We start from the raw sequence: 20,445 nt of genomic DNA on the forward strand, positions 1-20,445 counted from the left end.
ACCACAGTATTTCAAATAACATACCTATCAGTACTACCAACAGAATGTAATAGTAAACGAAGTACATTTGACTTCTAAGTTATAGAGAAATAAGAAAAATTAAAGTAACAGACGACCAAATGTGCCTCAGGACAGCCATTAAAATGTGAGATAAAATAACACTCTGTTTCTTCAACATCTTCCGCACATGCAGCCGAAAGCAACAATTCAGAGGATAATTCTTTATACTAACGAGTATATACAGTTTAACTCTAGCATATCCCACACCATGAGGTACCATAGGTTAAAAAAATATATGTTTACATTGTAATCTATGAGGGTTTCATTTACTTCATCGGACAACGATACTATTTTGGGAATGGCAAAATGAAGCCAACAACTATGTGCTTTCTATGGTGCCCCTACCAGCTTCCCTTCAGCGTTACTTAATCGAATGAAGATAAACAAGAGAGCTCATCAGTGATTAATACTCTGCTGAAGGCCTCACTCACCTCCCTTGACTCCGGTAGAGATGAGAATTGGAGGAAGACCATCTTCAGGAATAAGATTCATTGCACTTCCAACTGGACTTCCGACCTGAGTGATACTCCCAGAGAAACCAGACGTGTTCTCAGTCTAAGGAGGAAAGGATTAGCAGAAAATGATTGAAATAAGCAGGTAATGTAAATAAAAAAGCTTTTAGCTAAGTGATAAGGTTCTTAATTTTTTTTTTTTTTTTTAACTACAACAGAAATAGAGTTTACATTCAGCATTCACTATTTGAAAATGGACGAGGACATTTGTGGAATAACCACGTGGACCACCTAATGCATAACACAGACAAACAAGCCCACATTTAATCAAGGCTATCCTATCAGAACATGTCCAGGAAATGTGCCTGTTACCTGCTGGCACTATATTATATGCAGTCCACGCAAAGTATTCAACTGTGAAATTAAAACAAGAATGCTTGAATGTAGGTACTGGCATCAATTTCCAAAAATAATTTAGGATTGCTGTCTGCAAAATATATTTGTTCTACCTATTTAAGACATCCGAGTTCGTATGCCAACTACCAACAGTGGCAGATAGTTGTTTTATCAAATCAGTAGTTTGTGATGAAAATGAAAAATTATGTAGCACAGCAAATAGTAAATTATACATACAGAAAGTACTGCTAGCACTACAGATCTGAAGTTTTGAAACTTTCCCAACACTAAAATTAATTAGTCGCCACTGGAGGGAAATGAATCTCAGGTATAAATAAGTGACCTACTTTGCTCCTAAGAAAGTTATCACAGTCCTGAAGAATTTAAGTTTTTTTTTTTTTTAAAGCTATGATATTACAAAGTACACTATGCTGGTGAGGATTAAGTTACAGAAATTCCTAAATCAGTTTTAAAAATGTGCCTTGAAGATCTGACGCTCTATATGTATGAGTGAAAGAATTAACCCACGCTCTTCAGTGCCATACTTGAGCACACCTTCGTTAACAAGGTTATGGAAAGTGGCTAGAAATGCCAGCTTCCATTTTAGTGCAGCAAGCGATGTTACGCACACAAATAAAATGATGAGGTGTCCAAATAACTAGACCAGGGTGAAATTTAAATTACGCTGGTGTAATGACACATTTTGCACTAGAAAATAGTGCTAAATGATATTTGGCTTTTTGTGTAATTTAATTTGCTCAAATTTAGCTTACTTACGCAGACACAAATTATTTGAATTTCGCACACTCCTTCAAATAATTAGTAAGGTACTGTGTATGATGTAAATCTTAGTAGATTAGTCATATTTGTTTTTTAATTAAGACAGGACAAATGAAAGTAAATGATCCAAACTCAAAAATATTGTGCCACTCCTGACAGGTAGTATGATTGAACACAGAGGCAATGCTGATATTACATATTACATACCAAACAGAAACTGTAGAGTTTGCTTAAAGTTCTTAATAGCAGTACAAGTCAGGTAACAGTGAAAAATGTCTTAATGTGGAAGACAACATGTATAAGTAAGCAGCCAATATTGGAGAACAAGCATTGATAAAGCCAAAAGGTTCCGCCTATGTGAGATCTATTGTCTTTCTCAATGTATATATATATATTTTTTTAAATTGTGTGTATTTTACACAGCATCCCAGGCTTAAAGTAAATTAAAAAACTGCTATGACGCAGCCAGCGCTGACCACAACATTTGTGCTTCGTTTTCCTTACTTAAAGCAATGGTGTACGGCAGCGTGGACTGCTGTGCAACATGGCTTATTACGCTTTGAGGACTGATGCATCATAGCACTTTTTTCTCTTTAATTAAGGCTTGTTGCACAGCAGCCTGCATTGCTGTGCAATATGACAAAGAAAGTGAGAGGGCAAGCCACATGAGGATGGTGTGGGGAAATGAGGGAGCAACAACAACGAACAGCAGGAGGTGGAGGAAGCAACACAAGGGAGGTACTGGGAGGCAGCAGGAACAATGGACAGCAGGAGGAGGGTGGAGGAAAGCAACACAAAGGAAGTGCAGTGGAGGAGGGAACAACCACAACGGACAGGTAAAGGAGGTTGGGGGGACAAAACACAAAAGGAAGTGCAAGGGAGGCGTGGGGAGCAGCAGCACAACAGACAGCTGGGGCTGAGCGGGGAAACAAGAGACACAAGGAAAAGGCAACACTGAAGCTCCAGGAAGAAGCAGAAAGGAGCAGAAGGCACTGACCAATCATAAGCAAGGAAACAAGTGACATGCAGGTCAACCAATGGCAAGTAATGGGTGGGCTCCAAACTTGTTTTAGGCTTTTTTTGCAGAGGGGTGGATTTCACCAACAGCACATGCTTGCTTTCAAAGACAAAACCTAACAAGCATTTACAATGCAATTGGTCTCGCATTCTCCTCCTTCCTGCTTTCTGTGCCACATAATTCCAGTGGCCATGCACTTAACTAAAGGGCTAGCAGGCCTACTGGAATATTATTTTAAACAAGGCTCTTGAAACACAAACTCATAATAGATTACAACAGAAATGATTAAAACTGACAAAGTGAACCTGCTCTGCAAATTCAAGCCTTGTTCGTGGTAGTGTGTCTGGACGCTGTCAGTCTTTTTTAAAATTTGGGAATATTTCTGACAGTCGCTCACTTCATGAATTGAAACATGGCCAGAGAAGGAAACGGTACAGCGGAAACTGCATCGGACAGCAGTTAAGCAAGCCCTCAGGAAGCTGTGACAAACAGAATAAATACAGTGCGAACAAGCTGTGTTCCAGGCTTCATCAGTTATAACTATGGTCAGACTATGCTGAATAGAACGCGTGCATGTCAGCTGGGAGCACTGCACAATGGAGAGGGCACATTATAAACTCCTGTGAGCACGAGAGGAGTCCATAAAACAGCAGTCTGGCCCATTTGGATTCATGCAGCCACACTGCCTGGGCACAAACCACCAGAGGACACAGATGGGGGTGAGGGCGGACATAAGCGCTCCCTTTGTTAGGGTCCCGGACTTAATTTGTTAGTCACTCAAGCAAAAAATTGCTAAACCCTGTGTGCGAAGCAAACCATCTTTTTGCTTTTGGTGTCTGCCACCAAGTCACAGTGCCCTCAATGACAAAGTGGAACAATGCTTATATACTCTGCGTTGGCACTTTTATCAATGAAAAGAAATTAAAAAAACCAATGCGACAAGCGCTCCAATACTGCTGATCGAGTTTGCGCTGCGAGCGTCATTCCTGTCATGGAGCGTGAAGGGGAGAGACAAAAGAGAACAATGTGACGAGCACGCCAATACTGCTGATCGAGTGAGCGCTGTGAGTGCCATGCCTGCCACGGAGCACAAAGGGGAGACACAAAAGGAAAAATGAGTTCGCCAGCGCTGAAGTATATCAGCAATCATGCATTCAGCCATGTAACAGGGTCAGTCTGCAAGGCGTAACAAACCAGCCTCAAGGCGGGGCAAACGTAAAGCATTTACCAATGGCATCAAGGGGTTTTTAAAAGGCAAGCCCAGGAACGAATGAAAGTGATTGGCGTGAGGTGGACGTGGTTAAAGACCACAGAATAGATTACAGCAGGTCGAAAAACAGCGCGCAAGCTCGACCTAAAAATGAGGTTCCAAAATTTAAATGTGCACTGTGGTGATGAAGTTACCACAGTCTTAAATGAATACAAATTCTTGCCTTGAAAAAGCTGGTGAATTTTTTTTTTTTTATAAATAACGTGTTCTTAATGCTACAGACAGTGCATCTTTGTGATTATTTTAAGGGTTCAGAAATATTAGCAAAAGCATTAGATTATAAATAATGCCTGCTTCCAAGAAGAGTTTCCTAGATTTAAAAGCACTATCATTTAACAATTAATTTGCCTTCAGTTTTCTTTTACTTGATGTGTTACAACTCATAGTAAACACATTCAAGTAAAAAACATGCTATGCCATTTGTAAAAGGCAGAAACAAGCAGTATCTCTGAGGAAGGATTATCATCATGTGGTTTTAGGTTTCGGATTAGCCAAGACCTTTTGTTTTTACTAAAATTATATTTATAATAAACATACCTAAAGGAGCTTTCAGCCAGCTCTCTTCATCCACTGGTCTATTGTTATGTCATTCACATTTTCGTTCCACTCACTAAGGATTCAGCATGAGCAACGTTTAAGACTACTTCAGGCACTGCCTAACTTCATTTTGAGTTACTGAATTTTGCTATTTCATGAGGAGCACATGCGTACACGAGGTAGTTCCCGTCAGTGCCAGTGTTTTCATTTTTACTTTATTATTAGTTTAGTATTGCCTTTGTGTTAGAGACTGGTGTGCTACTAGGACACTTTCTACCAGCTCTTTCTCATGCACAGGGCACATTCCAGCGCTATCACTTCCAGTCTCTTGCTAATGCTGTAGCAAAATCCTTTGGGGATTCCTTTTTTCTCTGACTGCTTGTGTCCATTTTAAAATGTTCTTTATAAAGTTATACTCTTTTAATGTGCACAAAATAAGGTGTTTTTAAAGATGCATGCCTCTATGTCATACTGGTAGGCATTTTTGATTGAAGACTACTGTCATACTTTCAAACCATTTTAGTCTGTAGGTCCTGCTTGTATGGCTTTCTAGCTTACTTCCAGTACTCTTGTATGTCATTCTTAGCTTTTTAATTATTATAGTACTATTTGAAGCTGTGCCTTTACTTCTAATTCCATGTCCTATCTTGCTCTATCTTTTCATCTCCTACCTACCCAATATTTATCTAACTTTGCAACGCTATCAATATCCCCCCTATCTAGCCAACCCTATCTATCTCTATCTTTGCAACCCTATCTATCTCTGTTTTTGGATCCCAAGCTACCTATCTTTGCAACATTATTGCACCACTATCTACCTCTTTATATTTCTATCTCGGTAGCTCTCTCTATCCTTTTAGTTACCTCTAACTCCTTATCTCTCTATGTCTCTCCCATTTGTCTTTAAAACCCTATCTATGCAATTATCTCTTCATCGGTTTATGTACGCCGGTTTGTCTTTGCACAGCTCTTTATTCATTGGTGATAAAAAATTACAAAAAAGCATTAGCAAAGGCAAGGCCAGGGCCACTGTTTTACATCTGGTATTAGGCAGGACCTTTCGAGTTTAACATAATTATGTGTACAAGATAATTTTTCAACCAAACCTCATCCATTCACATTTGTTCATTCACATTTTTCTTCCACTCACTCTAGCATGAAACGTGGGGCAATGTGTGTCAGCCCACTTCAGCCACTGGCTGATTATGCTTTCAGACACAAGAGGCTTTTCATTTACAAGGAGCACATCCACACACAAAGGAGTTCCCTTCAGGGGCAGGTACCACTATCATACTTTGTGCTTTTTTGTGACCCAAAAACATTTTTGCCTTTTGCTTTCTTTTTTTTTTTTAAAAGACGGACGAGGACCTGCATCTTCCCCAACAAACTTTTGCAAAAACCATGACAGACCAAAACAAGAATTGATAAAGCCAAGAGGCTGGTGGCCAACACCAGACCTATTGGCTTAGCCAATGCTTGTTCAGATAAGTCACCACACTGGAACCCTGAGGTTGACCGCAACATGCCTGAACATGCTGTGAAATCTCATCCTCTGCAGCAATGTGTTTACAGCCCAGATAGACAATATTAAATAACACTTTTAAATTAGTTGTCTATTGACCTTAACCAGAAAACGGAACAGTGGAGGTCACATAACCGGAGACAGTTTTGCATGGCATGCAAATAAAGGCCCTATAATCCACTTTTTAAACATATTTGTAGTTGTTACCAGTGCTCCCTGATCTGCATTTTGCTGAGAGCTCCTGTTTAAGAGGCAGCTGCATTTCTCCTACTCAATGATGATCATGGCGCCACAAATGCAAAGATGAGCGTATTGTAACTGCATAGCTGTCAGCAAAAATGTTCAGCAAACAGAGAAAGAAAACAGAACTAGTACAAATGATAACTACAATATATCTCTCTATTGTGCCACGAAGCCCTCATATGTACCTTTGGTTTACAAATACCCATGTGCAAATAGAAATAAGAGGAGGGCAACTGGAGATATTAAGAATAGTTAGTGATATAGTATATTTAGTTATTACCTCTGCAGACGCAGGACTGTTGGGCACTGGTTTGACTGGTTCATTTGACAATGCTAGGGATCCTGCAGCAGAAGTCCCACTCACTGTCAACTTTGCTTCATCTGCAACTTCTCCATTGGGCAATATTCCATCAGCAAACCAGACCCGCCTCTGCTCTCGGGGTTGTGCCACTTTTGAGATTAAAAAAAAAGAGAAACCAAGAAAGAAAACATTTTAAAAGCTTGGCTTCCCATTTAGCTATATTCATTCTATTTACAGATTACTGCACAATAAAATAAAAGTTCCTAAACTGGAGGAACAGATGAATTAACAGGTAAGATGCATATGTAACTTACTTCATTGTGTACTGGCATTACAGCATCCTCTACCAGTACATTCTTATACCCAACACCCAGCGCCTAATTCATTTGGCAAAACACTGAAAGAAAGATGCAACAGCAATTACGAAGCCACCACTTAATACTGACCTTCAGTCCCCATTCCATCTCCAAGGGACCAACACTGAAAATGTTCAAGTCTCTCGAACCATCAGCAAGACTGCTGTAGCTGTGCTGCATAAACCACCCACCAATCCAAACAATTATTACAACACTCATGTTAATATGCTGGACCAAGGCCTCCATGTGACCAATGTGAAAAAATTTACTAAATGGAAATGTTATCTTCTAACTTTTGTGTAGTCATCCTATTGATGAGAGAATTTCAAACATCATGTAAGAGGTCGGCGAACCTCAAAGCTATTTTTACTGGCAATGCTTGAACTTTTGGGGCCCTATATGGTGAAATTAATATAATTTCAGTGGACACTGATTGCAAGAAACTAAAAATATTTTGTACTTATCTTGCCCAACTCCTCCCCTAGGCAGAAAACATTACCATTCCCTAATTACAGCTTTTTCAGTGAATATTAAACCATTGCTAAGCCTATCAATGCTATAATGCACGATTTTCCAAGTCATCGAGGAATTACAAGAACATAAAGAGGCACAAGACCACAGGCTGGCTGCTACTGTGAGTTCATGGAACTTCATGCTGACTTGTAATGTCATTTTGAAGCTAGTAAGGGGTACAATAATGCACACCAGTCCCCCCATGCCACAAAGTTTATTGGTCACCAGTATATGGCAGGAGTACTTCATCCAAACAGTTTTCCTTTGAATCTAGGAATTTGTCGTTTTACTAAGATCTATATGCAGCTCTTCCATATTCTTGAAGAGCTCCAAGAACAACAAGCAAAGTCAAGCATGGGCCATGACGGTTCTGCAAACAACAAACAAGAAGAGCATGTGGGACCTAGCTCTTGACAACTCTTCTTGCAGTGTTCTGCATGTTGAAACTACTTGCTTTCATATACCCTTACATCCTGCCTCAGTCTCTTTTCTCAGTGAGAGACAACAAGAATCTAAGTGGGAGCCAGAGGAGAAGGTTTAATCAAGCAAACAGGCTTTGTGGTGTGCTGTTGCCTCTGTTTTGTTACATGTACTATTGCTGCACAGTCTCACAATTCTGGGTCTGAAGGCCCGGGTGGAAAGACTAAGATTTAAAATTTCCAGGAAGGATGCAGCTATGTAAACAAAAGATGTGAAAATGCTTTCTACTGAAAAGCCCATGCTTCTTAGGACCAGTCTCTTAATCAGAAAGTGGGGTTTCAATAATTCGGGGTCTACAGGTTTAAAAGTAATCAGCGGACCGGGACATTTGGAAGACAGTTTCCAAGTTCAGCTCATATTGTAATATAATTCACTGCATTTGGCTCCAGTCTTGCTGACCCAATGTGCGGTGGCTCTTAAATTGCTGTCGGGAATCTTCCATCTGCCTGTTCACGTTCATGGATCTGACCACGTTCACATTGGAGATTGAGAGCATCACCGTTACAAGTCATATTACAAATGTAATTACTGTGTGAATCAGTGTAATTCTAAAAGTCATTTTGTTCATACAAAATTAATTTACCTGTTGCAACGACCAACAGCTCAATTAATTCTCCTACATTTGTTTTCATATTAGCCAAATAAAATTATAAACAAGAAAAGATAACATTTCAGATTTTTACACAGAGCTATTCCAAACTTAACACCAAATGGAGAAAGAACTGAATACAGGTTTAAAACATACAGCCTGTCAGTTTAAAAGAACATGAAAGGCCATAATGACTCATGCAAGTTTCCATCACAAAGACAGGAACAATTCTGCCTTACAGGAGTAGGGCTGTTCTTCCTTAATATGCATATTTATTCTGACAAATTGAAAATATCTTCAGCTTTTCGTACACTAAACAGACACTGCACTTTCTCACTCTTGATTCAAATGTGCTCAAAGCCCAAAAAGTTCAAATCCAGATGCGTCACTGAACAAGCCTGCACTATGGCATTATGGAGCACATGGAAGCCTACATTATGCTATGTAGCATGTATCGTTTTAAAGATTTAATTCCCTCTACACCAAGCACTGGTGTTGAAGACACTGCTTGGGCAGATAATGTTGTAGAAATTGATACTTTTTAATGAAATCCTTGCACATAATGGAGGACACTAAAAAGCTGATGATCTTGAAGGATAAAGCGCATGGATACAAGTCAGTGAAGTAGAGATCAAGGTGCTAAAACAATGCATGAAGTTCATTTTGTCTCACCACTTGACCCACAAGTACAATGCTGCTTAGATCCCACTAGTCCGATTATCGTCCCGTTCAATGGAATGACGTAATTCTTTCAAACGTGCACCAACATTTAATGAAGGAGAAAAGAACCTCAACGTCATGACTTACCTTCTGCCCCAGGGTGCTTCAAGACTCCCACGGGTACCATGACGGTGAGAGGGGGCGAGCTAAGTGCGCCTGATGCTTGAGCTTGCTGCAGCGGTGGGATTGTCGAACAGTATTCAGCAGGATTGTTGGGATTGGGGCTCTGGTTGCTTGAGGCACTCATCATGTTGTCCCATGCTTGAGCTGAAGTAAACAAAGAGGAGAATGCATCAAACACATTAACAATAATTAACTTGCACTAAATATTCTGCAATATCAGAAAGAAGCACAAACCTAGCTCTGCCCCCTTTTACTTACCAAGGTATTGTTCCTAATTCTGCAAATCAGGGCTAAGAATGATATGCTACGGAAACATCCCTGCAGTTTGTGTTTAACAAAACTGTGATGGTACCATAGGGACATGCAAGAGGCCAGTCCATTCATGGTGAAAAGAGATGCCCCTTCCGACTGCAAATTATCAAGTAAGATTCAGGTTGAGAATGTTTAAATAACAGTGAGGTTTAAGCACCGTGGATTATTGGTAAAATACATTTTAAGTGAAAGAAATATTAACTCTACTATATTTACTTTAGCACCAAGGAGTATTAAATAACATTAACTTCAGTTCCCTTAAACCACAGAATACCTCATATATTCGCCTGTGGTAACTTATCACGTTGCAGTGAGGATCCGACAGTGCACAATTTTACAATTATTCAGTGTATTTCCTGGCGTTATTTTGTAGACTTTTAATCTTTCCTCTTTTCTTGAAGCTCTCTGTTCCAGAAAATGTTGTCAGTTATTAAACCTGTGGCAAAGGCGTATCCGGAGAGAAGGGTATCTGCAATATGAAGGTATCAGACAGCACTGGAGTCACTTATCAGAAGCTCGCCTTTGCTGGGAATGTCCATATACTGCCCATGACTATGAGGTCCTCGAAGGCTTTCCTTTATATCCCACCCCTTTTTAGTATTCACTTAGCCCTCACGGTCTTGACACTATTCAGCTTCATTGCAGTAACAGTGCTTTGCAGCCAATACCCAAATCTATATCAAAATTACCAACAATGCCAGAGCATCTAATAGTTACAAAACTGCGTTTTGTTCACCCAATGTCAGAAGAACACCGACAGGCTCCAATACTCAATAAGGGAAAAACAAAGTCATTATCTTGGGACCTAAAAATAAACCACAATCCATGGGGAACCCTCCAAGTGCCCGCGAAGAATCTCTCCAATCAGCTGTTAACACAGGGGTGGGGTGTGATCATGCGCTAAAAAGAGCTTACCAAGAGACGTAAAGCTGCAATGCAGGATCTAAAGAAACAGGACCCGGAAATGAAGGACATGAAATCAAGGACTAGAAAGAACTGACCCCACTGGAGCACTCCACACACAGCGGCGAAGGCGTGGTGGCAGAGGTAAGCCACCCGTACACAAACATATAGTAAGCCAAGCTGAGGCATGTAATTAAGAGGGAGAAACAAACAAAGACCCTCCTAACAAAACCTCCAAAAAGGATTCCTCAAGGCCACTCTAACAGGAACTCACAAATCAACTCACAAGGGGGACCCCCCAAAGAACAGATGGGGGAAAAGCCACTAGTCTCCACTTTCAAAAGAAAAGAGAGTAAGAAAACAACCGTATAAAAGAATATTCAGAAAGAAGTCAAGGCACCCCTGGACAGATTATCAGGAACAACATGTGTGAAGGCAACTAAATGCTGAAAATCCAGAAACTGAAAACCCAAAAAACAGACTGGTGGGATTTTTTTCAAGTGCACATAAAGAAATAGACCGCGCCTGTAGACAAGTGGGTGAAAAAGCAGCATGACTTCTCACTGCGTATAGAACATGTATGATTCTACACAATAGTGCAAAGATTCAAAAACAGTGTCAAGAGTAAAAACACTAGAATGAGAAACATCCCAAAACAATCAGAAAGAACAGACCTACCAGACCATGTTCCCAAAATCTTCACACAAATTCTGGAACATAAAGATAGCGCAATAATAGAGAATGAGACGGTACACAGAATAGGCCCTAAGACACAACAAAGCAATGTCAGACCAAAAGATACAGGAGCAAAGTTGCTTCGTATCAACAGAAGGTGCGCCTTATAAAGAAAGCAAGGAAGAGAAGCATCACAAACAACAGAGGAGACAAAACAGTGCTACTCCTAATCCTAGTATCAATTACACTGACAAAAAGGACACCACTGCATTTAGTAGTTCAGTAAGTTACAAAAAGAGGGATCAGTTTCCATTTGACCTTCCCTTGGGGTATAAAATTTCAGCAGGAGGCGTCGAACTACCAATTCAAAAAGGAAAAGGAAGGGAGGAAGGCCCTGAAAATGAGGAGAGAATGAACACTTTAGAAGGAGCAACAACTACCAAAAAGACAGAAATGGCAGTACCAGAAGACAAAGTCGAACGGGAAATTGGAAGGGGGGGGGGAATGCGAGGGCAGTATTGATGTGCATGATAAACATCACACTGTGGACCTGAGAATGCAGACAATAGTGATAATGGACTAGATGACTATCGACTTAACTGTATGCCAATGTCAGAAAGGAGGATTGAGAGGGAATGAGTTAGGGAAAAAAAGATTTATTTGGACACAGAACCAACAGATTCATGCAAGTAAGTATAAGATTGCAAACAGAATACTTGTACTTAATGTTAAAGGTCTAAAATGTCCCACAAACTGATCGAGTGAACAGAAAATTAGAGCGAGCAAGAGCAGAAGTAATCTTGCTCCAAGAGACCAATCCAAAATAAAAGGGGAAACCAAAACATATTATTTCATTATTATTCAGCCCAAGGGGAATTAGTCTTGAACGATGAAGGGTCTTTGGGAGGACTGGCCACTGAATGGAAAAATGCAATAAAAGGAAGATAACTGAGCTGCAGACCATGAGAGGGGTAGCTCATGTGTAAAGCAGTAATTTGCAAAGCTATTAGCTCCAACTGTTTAAAGGAAGTAATCTGTATTTAATGTAGCATACAAGACTGTTCATGTTGTGTTTTTACTCAATGGAGTGGGAGGGGGGATTTAAGTACAAGTTGGAATAAAATTCAATAAACAGAAATTAAAAGAAGCTACATGTGGCCCTGTTAACACATGACACACAAGGCATTTAGCAGGACTGGCAGGGCGGCTCCGGCTCCCAGAAACTCGGAGAGGTGCAGAGCTGATCCAGAAACAGACTCTGGAGATGAAGGCCTAGAACGAGGATGTTTCTTCTCCTGTGTTGCGTAGTCCAACTGACAGGGTGCAGTTGAAGAACGCTTGTGCTTCTTCGATTTCTTCTTGTGCTTACCTGAGTGACCCAACTTTTTGGACAAGGAGGAGTGGTGATGGCTCCGCAAGGGGTCTCGGGACCTTCCTATCCACCAAGTGAGACAGATGCCAGGCCATGAGCAGCTTTAGGGACCACTCCCTCAAAGCCTTTGGGTTCATGGCACGGCAGTCGGAGCATGCAGATCCGTCATCAACATCATGTGGTGGCAGGAGTTGCAGGGCTTGAAGCCGGTCTTATGAGACGACATCTCAACGCACCATAAGTCTAAACAATTTGACAAAAAAGTTGTAAAAAGCGACTGTAAGGGTAGCTCTCTCTGGATCTGTGTGTAGGCTGGTGGGGAAAGAAAAGAACTGACATCAGCGCGCTAGTGAAGCGCCTATATATGACCCGCAGTGTCATATCCAGCAACCACGATGCCAACGACAGACGCAGTCGACCAATGCCACAAAGCCACGCAAGGGTACTGCTCGAAGAAAAATCTCTGGATCAAGACCGAGGTCTGGGGGAATTTCTAAGGTGAAGAATCTGCAACTAGAAGTCTCTATCTGATTATCACCTTGACTCAGTGGAACAAAGTCAATAGTTCAGTGGCACACTGGGTTAACTAATGCACCAAAGCCATGAAATGGCAATCAGAAGCTCTGTTTTCTGTGAAATCAGGAAAAATCAAGAAGCCACTGTTTTGAAGAATTTGTGCATCTTCAGATGTGCTGATCACATATGAAAGTAACAAAGTAATGGGAGCAATACTTTAATTAATCTCAGCCACTCCCAGTCAACTGAGAAGCATTCCCGTCTATTGTTTTTCGCCCACTGTGCCACTTTAGACAGAGAGCAGCATTATGCTATACTGGTCCAAGTCCTGCTCCAATAGGAATAGTCCAGCTCAAACAGCTAGGCCAAATCCCCTCTGAGAGGGAACACAAGCAATGCCTGTCCAATTTGGCCTACTAAGGCCTCGTCAGTGAAGTACAGCTGGAGTCTTAAGGCATAGTGAAAATGCTATTCCTATTGCAGCACGACCAAAGATGATTTTAGTATGACTGGTTCCGGTCTAAGGTGGCAATGTGGACAAAAAGCAATAGACTAAATTGCAGTCCAGTGCCTTAGATTAACTTAAGCAATCAACTCCATCAGCTTTTTATTTTTTCTCACATTTCAAAGGAAGCATTCTAACTGGAGGGATGTAATGGGCCAGTCAAATTACATGTAGTTCGCAGTGTCCATTTCCGTAAACTCACAGCTGTTAATTAGATCTTACAAGTATTCTCTTGCCAGTCTTTAAATTGGAGCATATGATGGGACTGACACCCTGGGAGTTTTTCAGGGGCAAGACTTACACCATTTACTTTTGTATAAATAACTTTTTGTATAAGTGACTGGTAGTCACAGGGTTATCAGAAAAGAGGCCAAGATAGGCACAGTTGAGCCCCTCAGAAACTGGTTGCTCAGCCTCAGCAATTTCATGAAGCAATGAATTGTCCTTCCATCCATGACTAGGTGGTCTCTACTGAAAAGATGCTAGATGTGCACGAGAAGGAGGTGCGGAACAGTCAGGGAGCAAGGCCCATTGGGGCACTAGCATAGCTGGGCATACTAGGCTGTCCAAGGTTTTTTAAAAGACTCTAGGGACTAGTGTTTTCAAAAGACTCAATGGACTACTAAGGTCAGAAAGGCATACACAAACATGGGAAATCCAGTGTAATACCATGGTGGCAAACAGATATAAGATGCATTGCAAACATGTTCTTGTAAAGTCATTCCTGGATCATAAAGATGGAGGTGAGAGGACCTGGTTGAGCTCCCACTCATTGCCTAAATGTGGGTACCTGCATAGGCTGTTATCCTTTGGTTGAGTTCTTCAGCAATTTGGAAGACCAACGTAAGCATCTTCTGAAATGTGTGATCAAGACAAGTATATGAGTAGGCAGACAGTGCTACCCAACGAAAGGTCAGAGCAGGAGGCCACCACCTCAAAGGTGTCAAAGATGAGTGGACCAGAACAGAAGAAAGATAGAACAAGCAGCAGGCTTTTTCCATATATGCACTGAGAATCTAGAACAATATCCTGTACACATCAGGAAAGCCCCAAAGCTTCTCCAATTTAGGAAAGCGTTGAAGAATCACTAATTTAATTTAAAGAACACTACATTACAATATCACAATGCATTAAACCTCCATGACAAAGCTACCTATCCTATTACTGGCTGCCTATATGCTGGTCTTTGACTCTGTACAGAGCTCCTCTGCCCTTTGGCTATGTTCGCAAAACAGAAATCTTGTATACAAACACATACATACATAGTTGGTGGTCAGAAACTGATCCAACTACTATGCAAGCTGAATCTCCCCACCTCCTCAGCAAGATCCTGGTACACCAAATGAGGCACAGATGACCTCAAAGCCGCTGCAGAGGGGGCCTCAACCCCCCACTCAACACACAGAAGCCACAGGGACCACTGCTCAAAGTGTTGCCAAAGCCTGTCCACAATGGAGTGAAAGCAGTTAAGCAGCAAGACGATATGGTCCATAGGGAAGCCATGAGGTTGACTGAACCTCAGTTGAGACCTGCCCGTCTGGCTTGGTTTCACCCTGAGAAGTCTAAAATTGGTCAACAAGGTTAAGCCAGTGGAATAATAGACACTGAGCAGAGGTAGTGAAATAAGCTTCTTGCACTCAAATGTCCTAGGTGACTGAAAGGCATACCAGGGTTTTCTGAGCAAGCCTTGGACAGCAGCCGATTCTGCTGAGCTACCCCTTTCCTGGGCTCAAAATAAACAGTTTTCCTGGAAATGACTGGGAAACAGTCAAGCACTGTGGTCAAATTTCTGCTGCATTTGCAAAGTATCTGTGATTGAAAGTAGCCTATGTGATAGACAACATAAACTGGTACATCTGGCCTCCTTGTCCTTGAGAGACAACAACCTTTTCTCCATCTGGGATTTTCCAGATGATAAACTGACAGCCACATTTCACATTTGATTTCTTTAAGATAGCTGCTTGAAAGCTTGCAGATGCAAAAGAGTGAATGTTTAACAGGAGAAACAAGGGTGTCACAAAAGTGTAAATGCTCCCACTGAATGGCAGAGGCCAGTGTTTCCCTGAACATTCGTCAAAGCACTTTGCCATGACTGAGAAATACTTACAGGATGCCGGTTCATCACAGCTGATGTTATTTGGTGTTCAGGACTTCCAAACTTGGTGTTTTGTTTGGAGCCAGGTTTCCATCCAGGTCAACTCGAGTGGTTCATATGATGGACAGCCTGGTAAAAATCCGCATTTCAAGGCTTGAAACGGGATCCGTGACAGGAGCACTGGCAGTGGGGCATGAAAGCCGACACCTGCAGAAGCACTATAACTTGAACCATCAGTGTTGTTACAAATATCAAGTCATTACAACATTGTTGGAATGACGTGGAAAGGAGCCATCTGCTGTACTGCCGTTGAGGTTATGACAAACTCTTGGCTATTTGCTCAACACTTGACGGCGCCCAAGAAGGGGATCAACACTGGAAGAGATGATAGCACGTTTTTAAAGTCGCTCCCTGGATTAGCATGAATACGGTACTCAGGACCAACCTTTTGTCAGTGTGATCTTGGCCTTTACTACGAACTGTCTTTCATGGAGCCACGCCTCCTTGACGAAGGAATGTTCATAGGATATTTCTGAATCAAAGGAGTCCTGTGAAGGTATACTGCTGGACTGCTGAAAAGCCCCTGGGTTTAGAGGTAAAACCCAAGAGCACGCCTCTTCCCCTTCAGGATCTTGTGAGGGAGACAGGAATGCTCCGTGAAAATGAGTCAGACTGGTGCCACCTCCCAACTGGAGGTATATGTGCAACAGGTCAGCAGAACGGCCTCAGTTATTGTCAGCGCCTTTTACCGCCTGTGCTGCTTCTGCATTCTGTGCAACTGCACTGTTATCCTTCACTCAAATCTTCATTCCCAGAGGGTCCTGGATTACTGCTTTTGTGGATTTCTCCCTCTCAGCTGTCTCATGCACCCAGCAGGAGTGAGACTAGACAGGAGGAAACAAGGAAGAGGATGAGCCTTGACAAGCTGTGACTGGCCCAATGTGTGACCCAAGCAAGCAAGGTTAAATCCCTGGTTTAACGTCTCAGAGCCATCCAAGGACGGTGTTACCAGATCACCAAAGATGCATCTATGAGGAGGGGAGCGCTTGACCTCTCTGTGCAACATGCCAGTGCTACGTTCAGAAGAAGCGATGAGCTCGAACGCACAGTCCAACACCATAATGAAATACGGGACCCAGACAGGAAAGTAAACGCGACCAGTCTAGTTACCAGCTGAAAGGTCGCTGCCCTAGTCAGTCATCAACTTCTTGGCTAGTTCATGATAAAAAAAACACTGGCTAGCACCAGGACTGAGGTGGCCATCCGACCATGTGCTATACCTTCAGAGCCTGCTGACATTCATATGGGGGAGTGTCCCTAAATAAGGCAGACTCCTCCTAACTGAACTGACAATGTGCTCAGAACTGCACCTGGTCTCCCGGCCCATCTAATCACCTCTCTACCCTTTTCTTAAAAATGAAAACAGACATGCATGCACTCCAAGCAACTCTTCAGAGACCTTGTCCTGACTGTCGTATGCACAGGCATTCAGGTGACTGTTCTCCAAACACGGGGCACAGAAGAAAATGCCACTCAACTGATGCAAACTGCTTGGAACAAGTACACTGCAGAACGGTTTGCACAAGGTAGCAGAAGAAAAGAGAATAAACAGCAATAAATCCAAACAAAAGAAAGGGCAAACTTCCATATTATGAATGATCCAGAATGGGAGAAGTAATTTATAGTTCCCACTGACAGGAATAAAAAACATGGAACTATGGAGGGATGTTGCACTCAAGTAGGGAAGCGGGCACGGCTGTGAATAGATGTTCACACAACATGTTCACTCAGGCACTCTACAGTTGTGCAACACTTCATGAAGAGCACTGAGATGCAGCCAACAGTACTGCCTCTAGAAGGCCTGGTACGCAAAGGTTTGGACTAGAAGAGTGACTTTAGATAATGCATGTTAGAATGCAATCAAATATATTCCTCTCCAATCAAGGATCACAGTTTCATGCAATATTGAATTAAAAACACAATTCTGGTAAATATATTCATTATGTCACACCAATATAGAGCTGTAGACACTGATTTCATTCTTCTTCAGTTTTCATTGCTTTATAAACTCCTAATCAGGCTGAGTACTTCCAGGCGTTAGTTAGAAGTAGGCAACCTGGGGGTGCACAGGCAACACGTGTTTCACCCCTCAGTGGCACTCAGGTCTGGGGCCTTTTCAAATGTTTTGGAAGGAGATCGATGTTCTCCAAATACTTTATAAAGAGGATTTAGGCTGTTTGTCTTCAGTATATGAGCCGTGCGAAATCATAAAAGTGAACAAATTATATGAAATATATGGCATTATACAAACTGATCAGGAGTATGGAAAGCAATGAAAACTGAGGAATTAAATAAACGTCTACAACTCTATATTGGTGCGTAATTATTATTATATGTATCACAATGGTGTTTAGAACCTATGGTCGCATGAATTCGATTAATGTTAAAGGTAGTGTAAAACAAAACTTAAAAATATACTTTTAGAATTAAGGTGACTGCCTTTCAAGTTGTAGTCCAAAAAATGACCAACTAGCTGGCCAGATGCCAAAGTTGTCTTTCCAAAACTTGCTCGTTTAGTTCCAAGTGTCTGAGTTCCTTTGCTCCTACTGTGTGTAGCACACTCTTCGGGAAATCACAACATTTTATGAAGAAGTAAAGCGAAGGAAAACATTAATTTCGTCATTTAAATTTGCTTATTCCTGATCAAGATTTTAGCAGCTATGGAGAGAGAATTACAACGCAGAATGATTTTAATTCCCTCAAGTGCAAAGGCGTTTTTGCCGGAGTGCAAATTCCATACAAGGTTTGAATGCACACAAGGGAAAACTGAATGAAAAACCATAAAGGTTGTAGAATGTCATCTTTTGCCATAGGGCTGTGTTTGCCATGCACCAATGGTGTGTGCTTTTCTGCTGAAAACTTAAAGTTCTTATGTATGCCGAAAAAAGGTTTGGTAATGTAGCATACCTCTGAAGCATGTTGATTGCTCTTTGCCCAAAAACCTGGACCAATTGGAGGAAAAATATAAGGAAATATAGGAACACTGAAAGCTACACAATTCTAAAACCAACTTTCTCAAAGGGATTTTACATATGCTCACCAAAATATTTACTATATATACTCCATAGGGTTACTCATTTTCCTCCTGAAAGGATTCTTATACATTAAATGTCCTATACACTACGGTTGTGGAGACCACGTTAAGCACACCTTTTGGAATTAAAATGAGTGACTGTCTCCCTAACTCTCCAGAAATCTGTTTAGGAAAACATAGGGGGCCCTATAGGTCCCAGATGTACAGCTGAGACGACTTCAAATGTCGTTCATTTAATGCTATCAACATTGGGGGAACATGCCTGAAGATCAGTTTAAAGACTAACACTAGAGACGATAGGAATCAATCACCAACTTAGTAGGAGGCTGATTCAAGCAACTTCTAAGACACATTCGTTTGTTGGCATCGCTGAATACTTTTTTTTAATTGCTGCTCTCAGTGTAAATGATGGTTTGGAAAATCATGCATGACCCAAGATGTCTACTTTTCAGAAATGTATTGTGTAGCTATCTGTGCTTTTATCAGGGTGCCAGAACAAGGCACCTTTCGTTGTTTCTCTCCAACTATCACTTTAAGAATGTTTAGAAGACCCCGAGTGTCCTGTGTACAGGGATCGGGAAATCATGGATTCTAAGGTTTGAAGGAAACCTAATATCTCGGTGTTTGGAAAGACACAAACCTTAGACGTGGTTACAACGCTGGTTTCAGTTAATAAGGCTGACCAAAATGGTGTTTAACAGCTTTCAGGGAAGGGCAGAGTGAGGTCTTTCGGTGTGCCAATATAACTATAGAAATGTTATTGTGGGACATGATCAGGTTTGGCCGTGAAACGTAATTGACACATTGCTAAACTGAAGTAAAGAAAAGAGATGAGGAGTGACAGGCTCTTGCTATCGAATATTAAAAGTTTGGTAGGCGTACCCTCCTCATGATATCTTCATACTATATTTCAGAACTAAACAACAGACTTACTATGGTCATTAGAAAATGTACAGTGTCACGTATAGAGGACAGCAGTCTGGTGGAATATCAAATGTTATAGCCATCTATAATCTCTGTAAATCTAATCACAACTGCTATTTAATATGTGGTTTGTTTTAGTAAATTTAAGATAAACCACTGCAATGATAATTGAAAAATTACGATGTATTTAAAAGAATGAGGAGATAACGAGAAAAGGGGTAAGTATACAATAAAATGAAATCACTGTTTATGTATGTTTATTGGTAAAGAATATGATATCCTATTTCAATATTTAGCATTTATGTCCAAATAATAATTTAAGGAAATTAATTTAAGACAGCATTAAGTGTACTGTCAACAAAAAAAGAAGAATTATTCTGTTTATTTTTTCTGGGTAGCTGCCAATGTAAGGAAGCAAGATGTTCGTTTAACACGCTGCAAAGATATGTGAAGAGAAATAATAACTTACAACCATTACGAATACGAACGCCATTCTTAAGCAACGAATAAAAGTATCAGAGATTCTGAAGTCATGAGGATTACTCTACTTCCCTAGCGTGCAAGTTAACTCTAAGGGTGAAAGTGATACTCTGTCCACTCCATCAAACTAAACGAAATGGGTGTAAGGGTGGGTTAACAGAATATAAATGGGGAGATCAGAGAGTAACAGGGTAGCAATTAAGAGCAAG

At 41.1% G+C, this 20,445-nt stretch overlaps 1 protein-coding gene across 2 annotated transcripts in view; it reads right to left on the minus strand.

Annotated features, from left to right (window-relative positions):
- ZFYVE9 (zinc finger FYVE-type containing 9) overlaps positions 1-20,445 on the minus strand; it is a 391,527-nt gene that overhangs the window by 153,237 nt on the left and 217,845 nt on the right. For both annotated transcript variants that reach the window (XM_069232671.1, XM_069232672.1), the window contains 3 exons: positions 9,325-9,504; positions 6,559-6,728; positions 492-615 (listed from right to left, as the gene is read on the minus strand). In XM_069232671.1, the coding sequence (XP_069088772.1) occupies positions 492-615; positions 6,559-6,728; positions 9,325-9,504 (474 nt within the window). The remainder of the gene's footprint in view (positions 1-491; positions 616-6,558; positions 6,729-9,324; positions 9,505-20,445) is intronic.

The sequence above is a fragment of the Pleurodeles waltl genome, chromosome 4_2 (genome assembly GCF_031143425.1).
Source record: "Pleurodeles waltl isolate 20211129_DDA chromosome 4_2, aPleWal1.hap1.20221129, whole genome shotgun sequence".
Lineage (NCBI taxonomy): Eukaryota > Metazoa > Chordata > Amphibia > Caudata > Salamandridae > Pleurodeles > Pleurodeles waltl.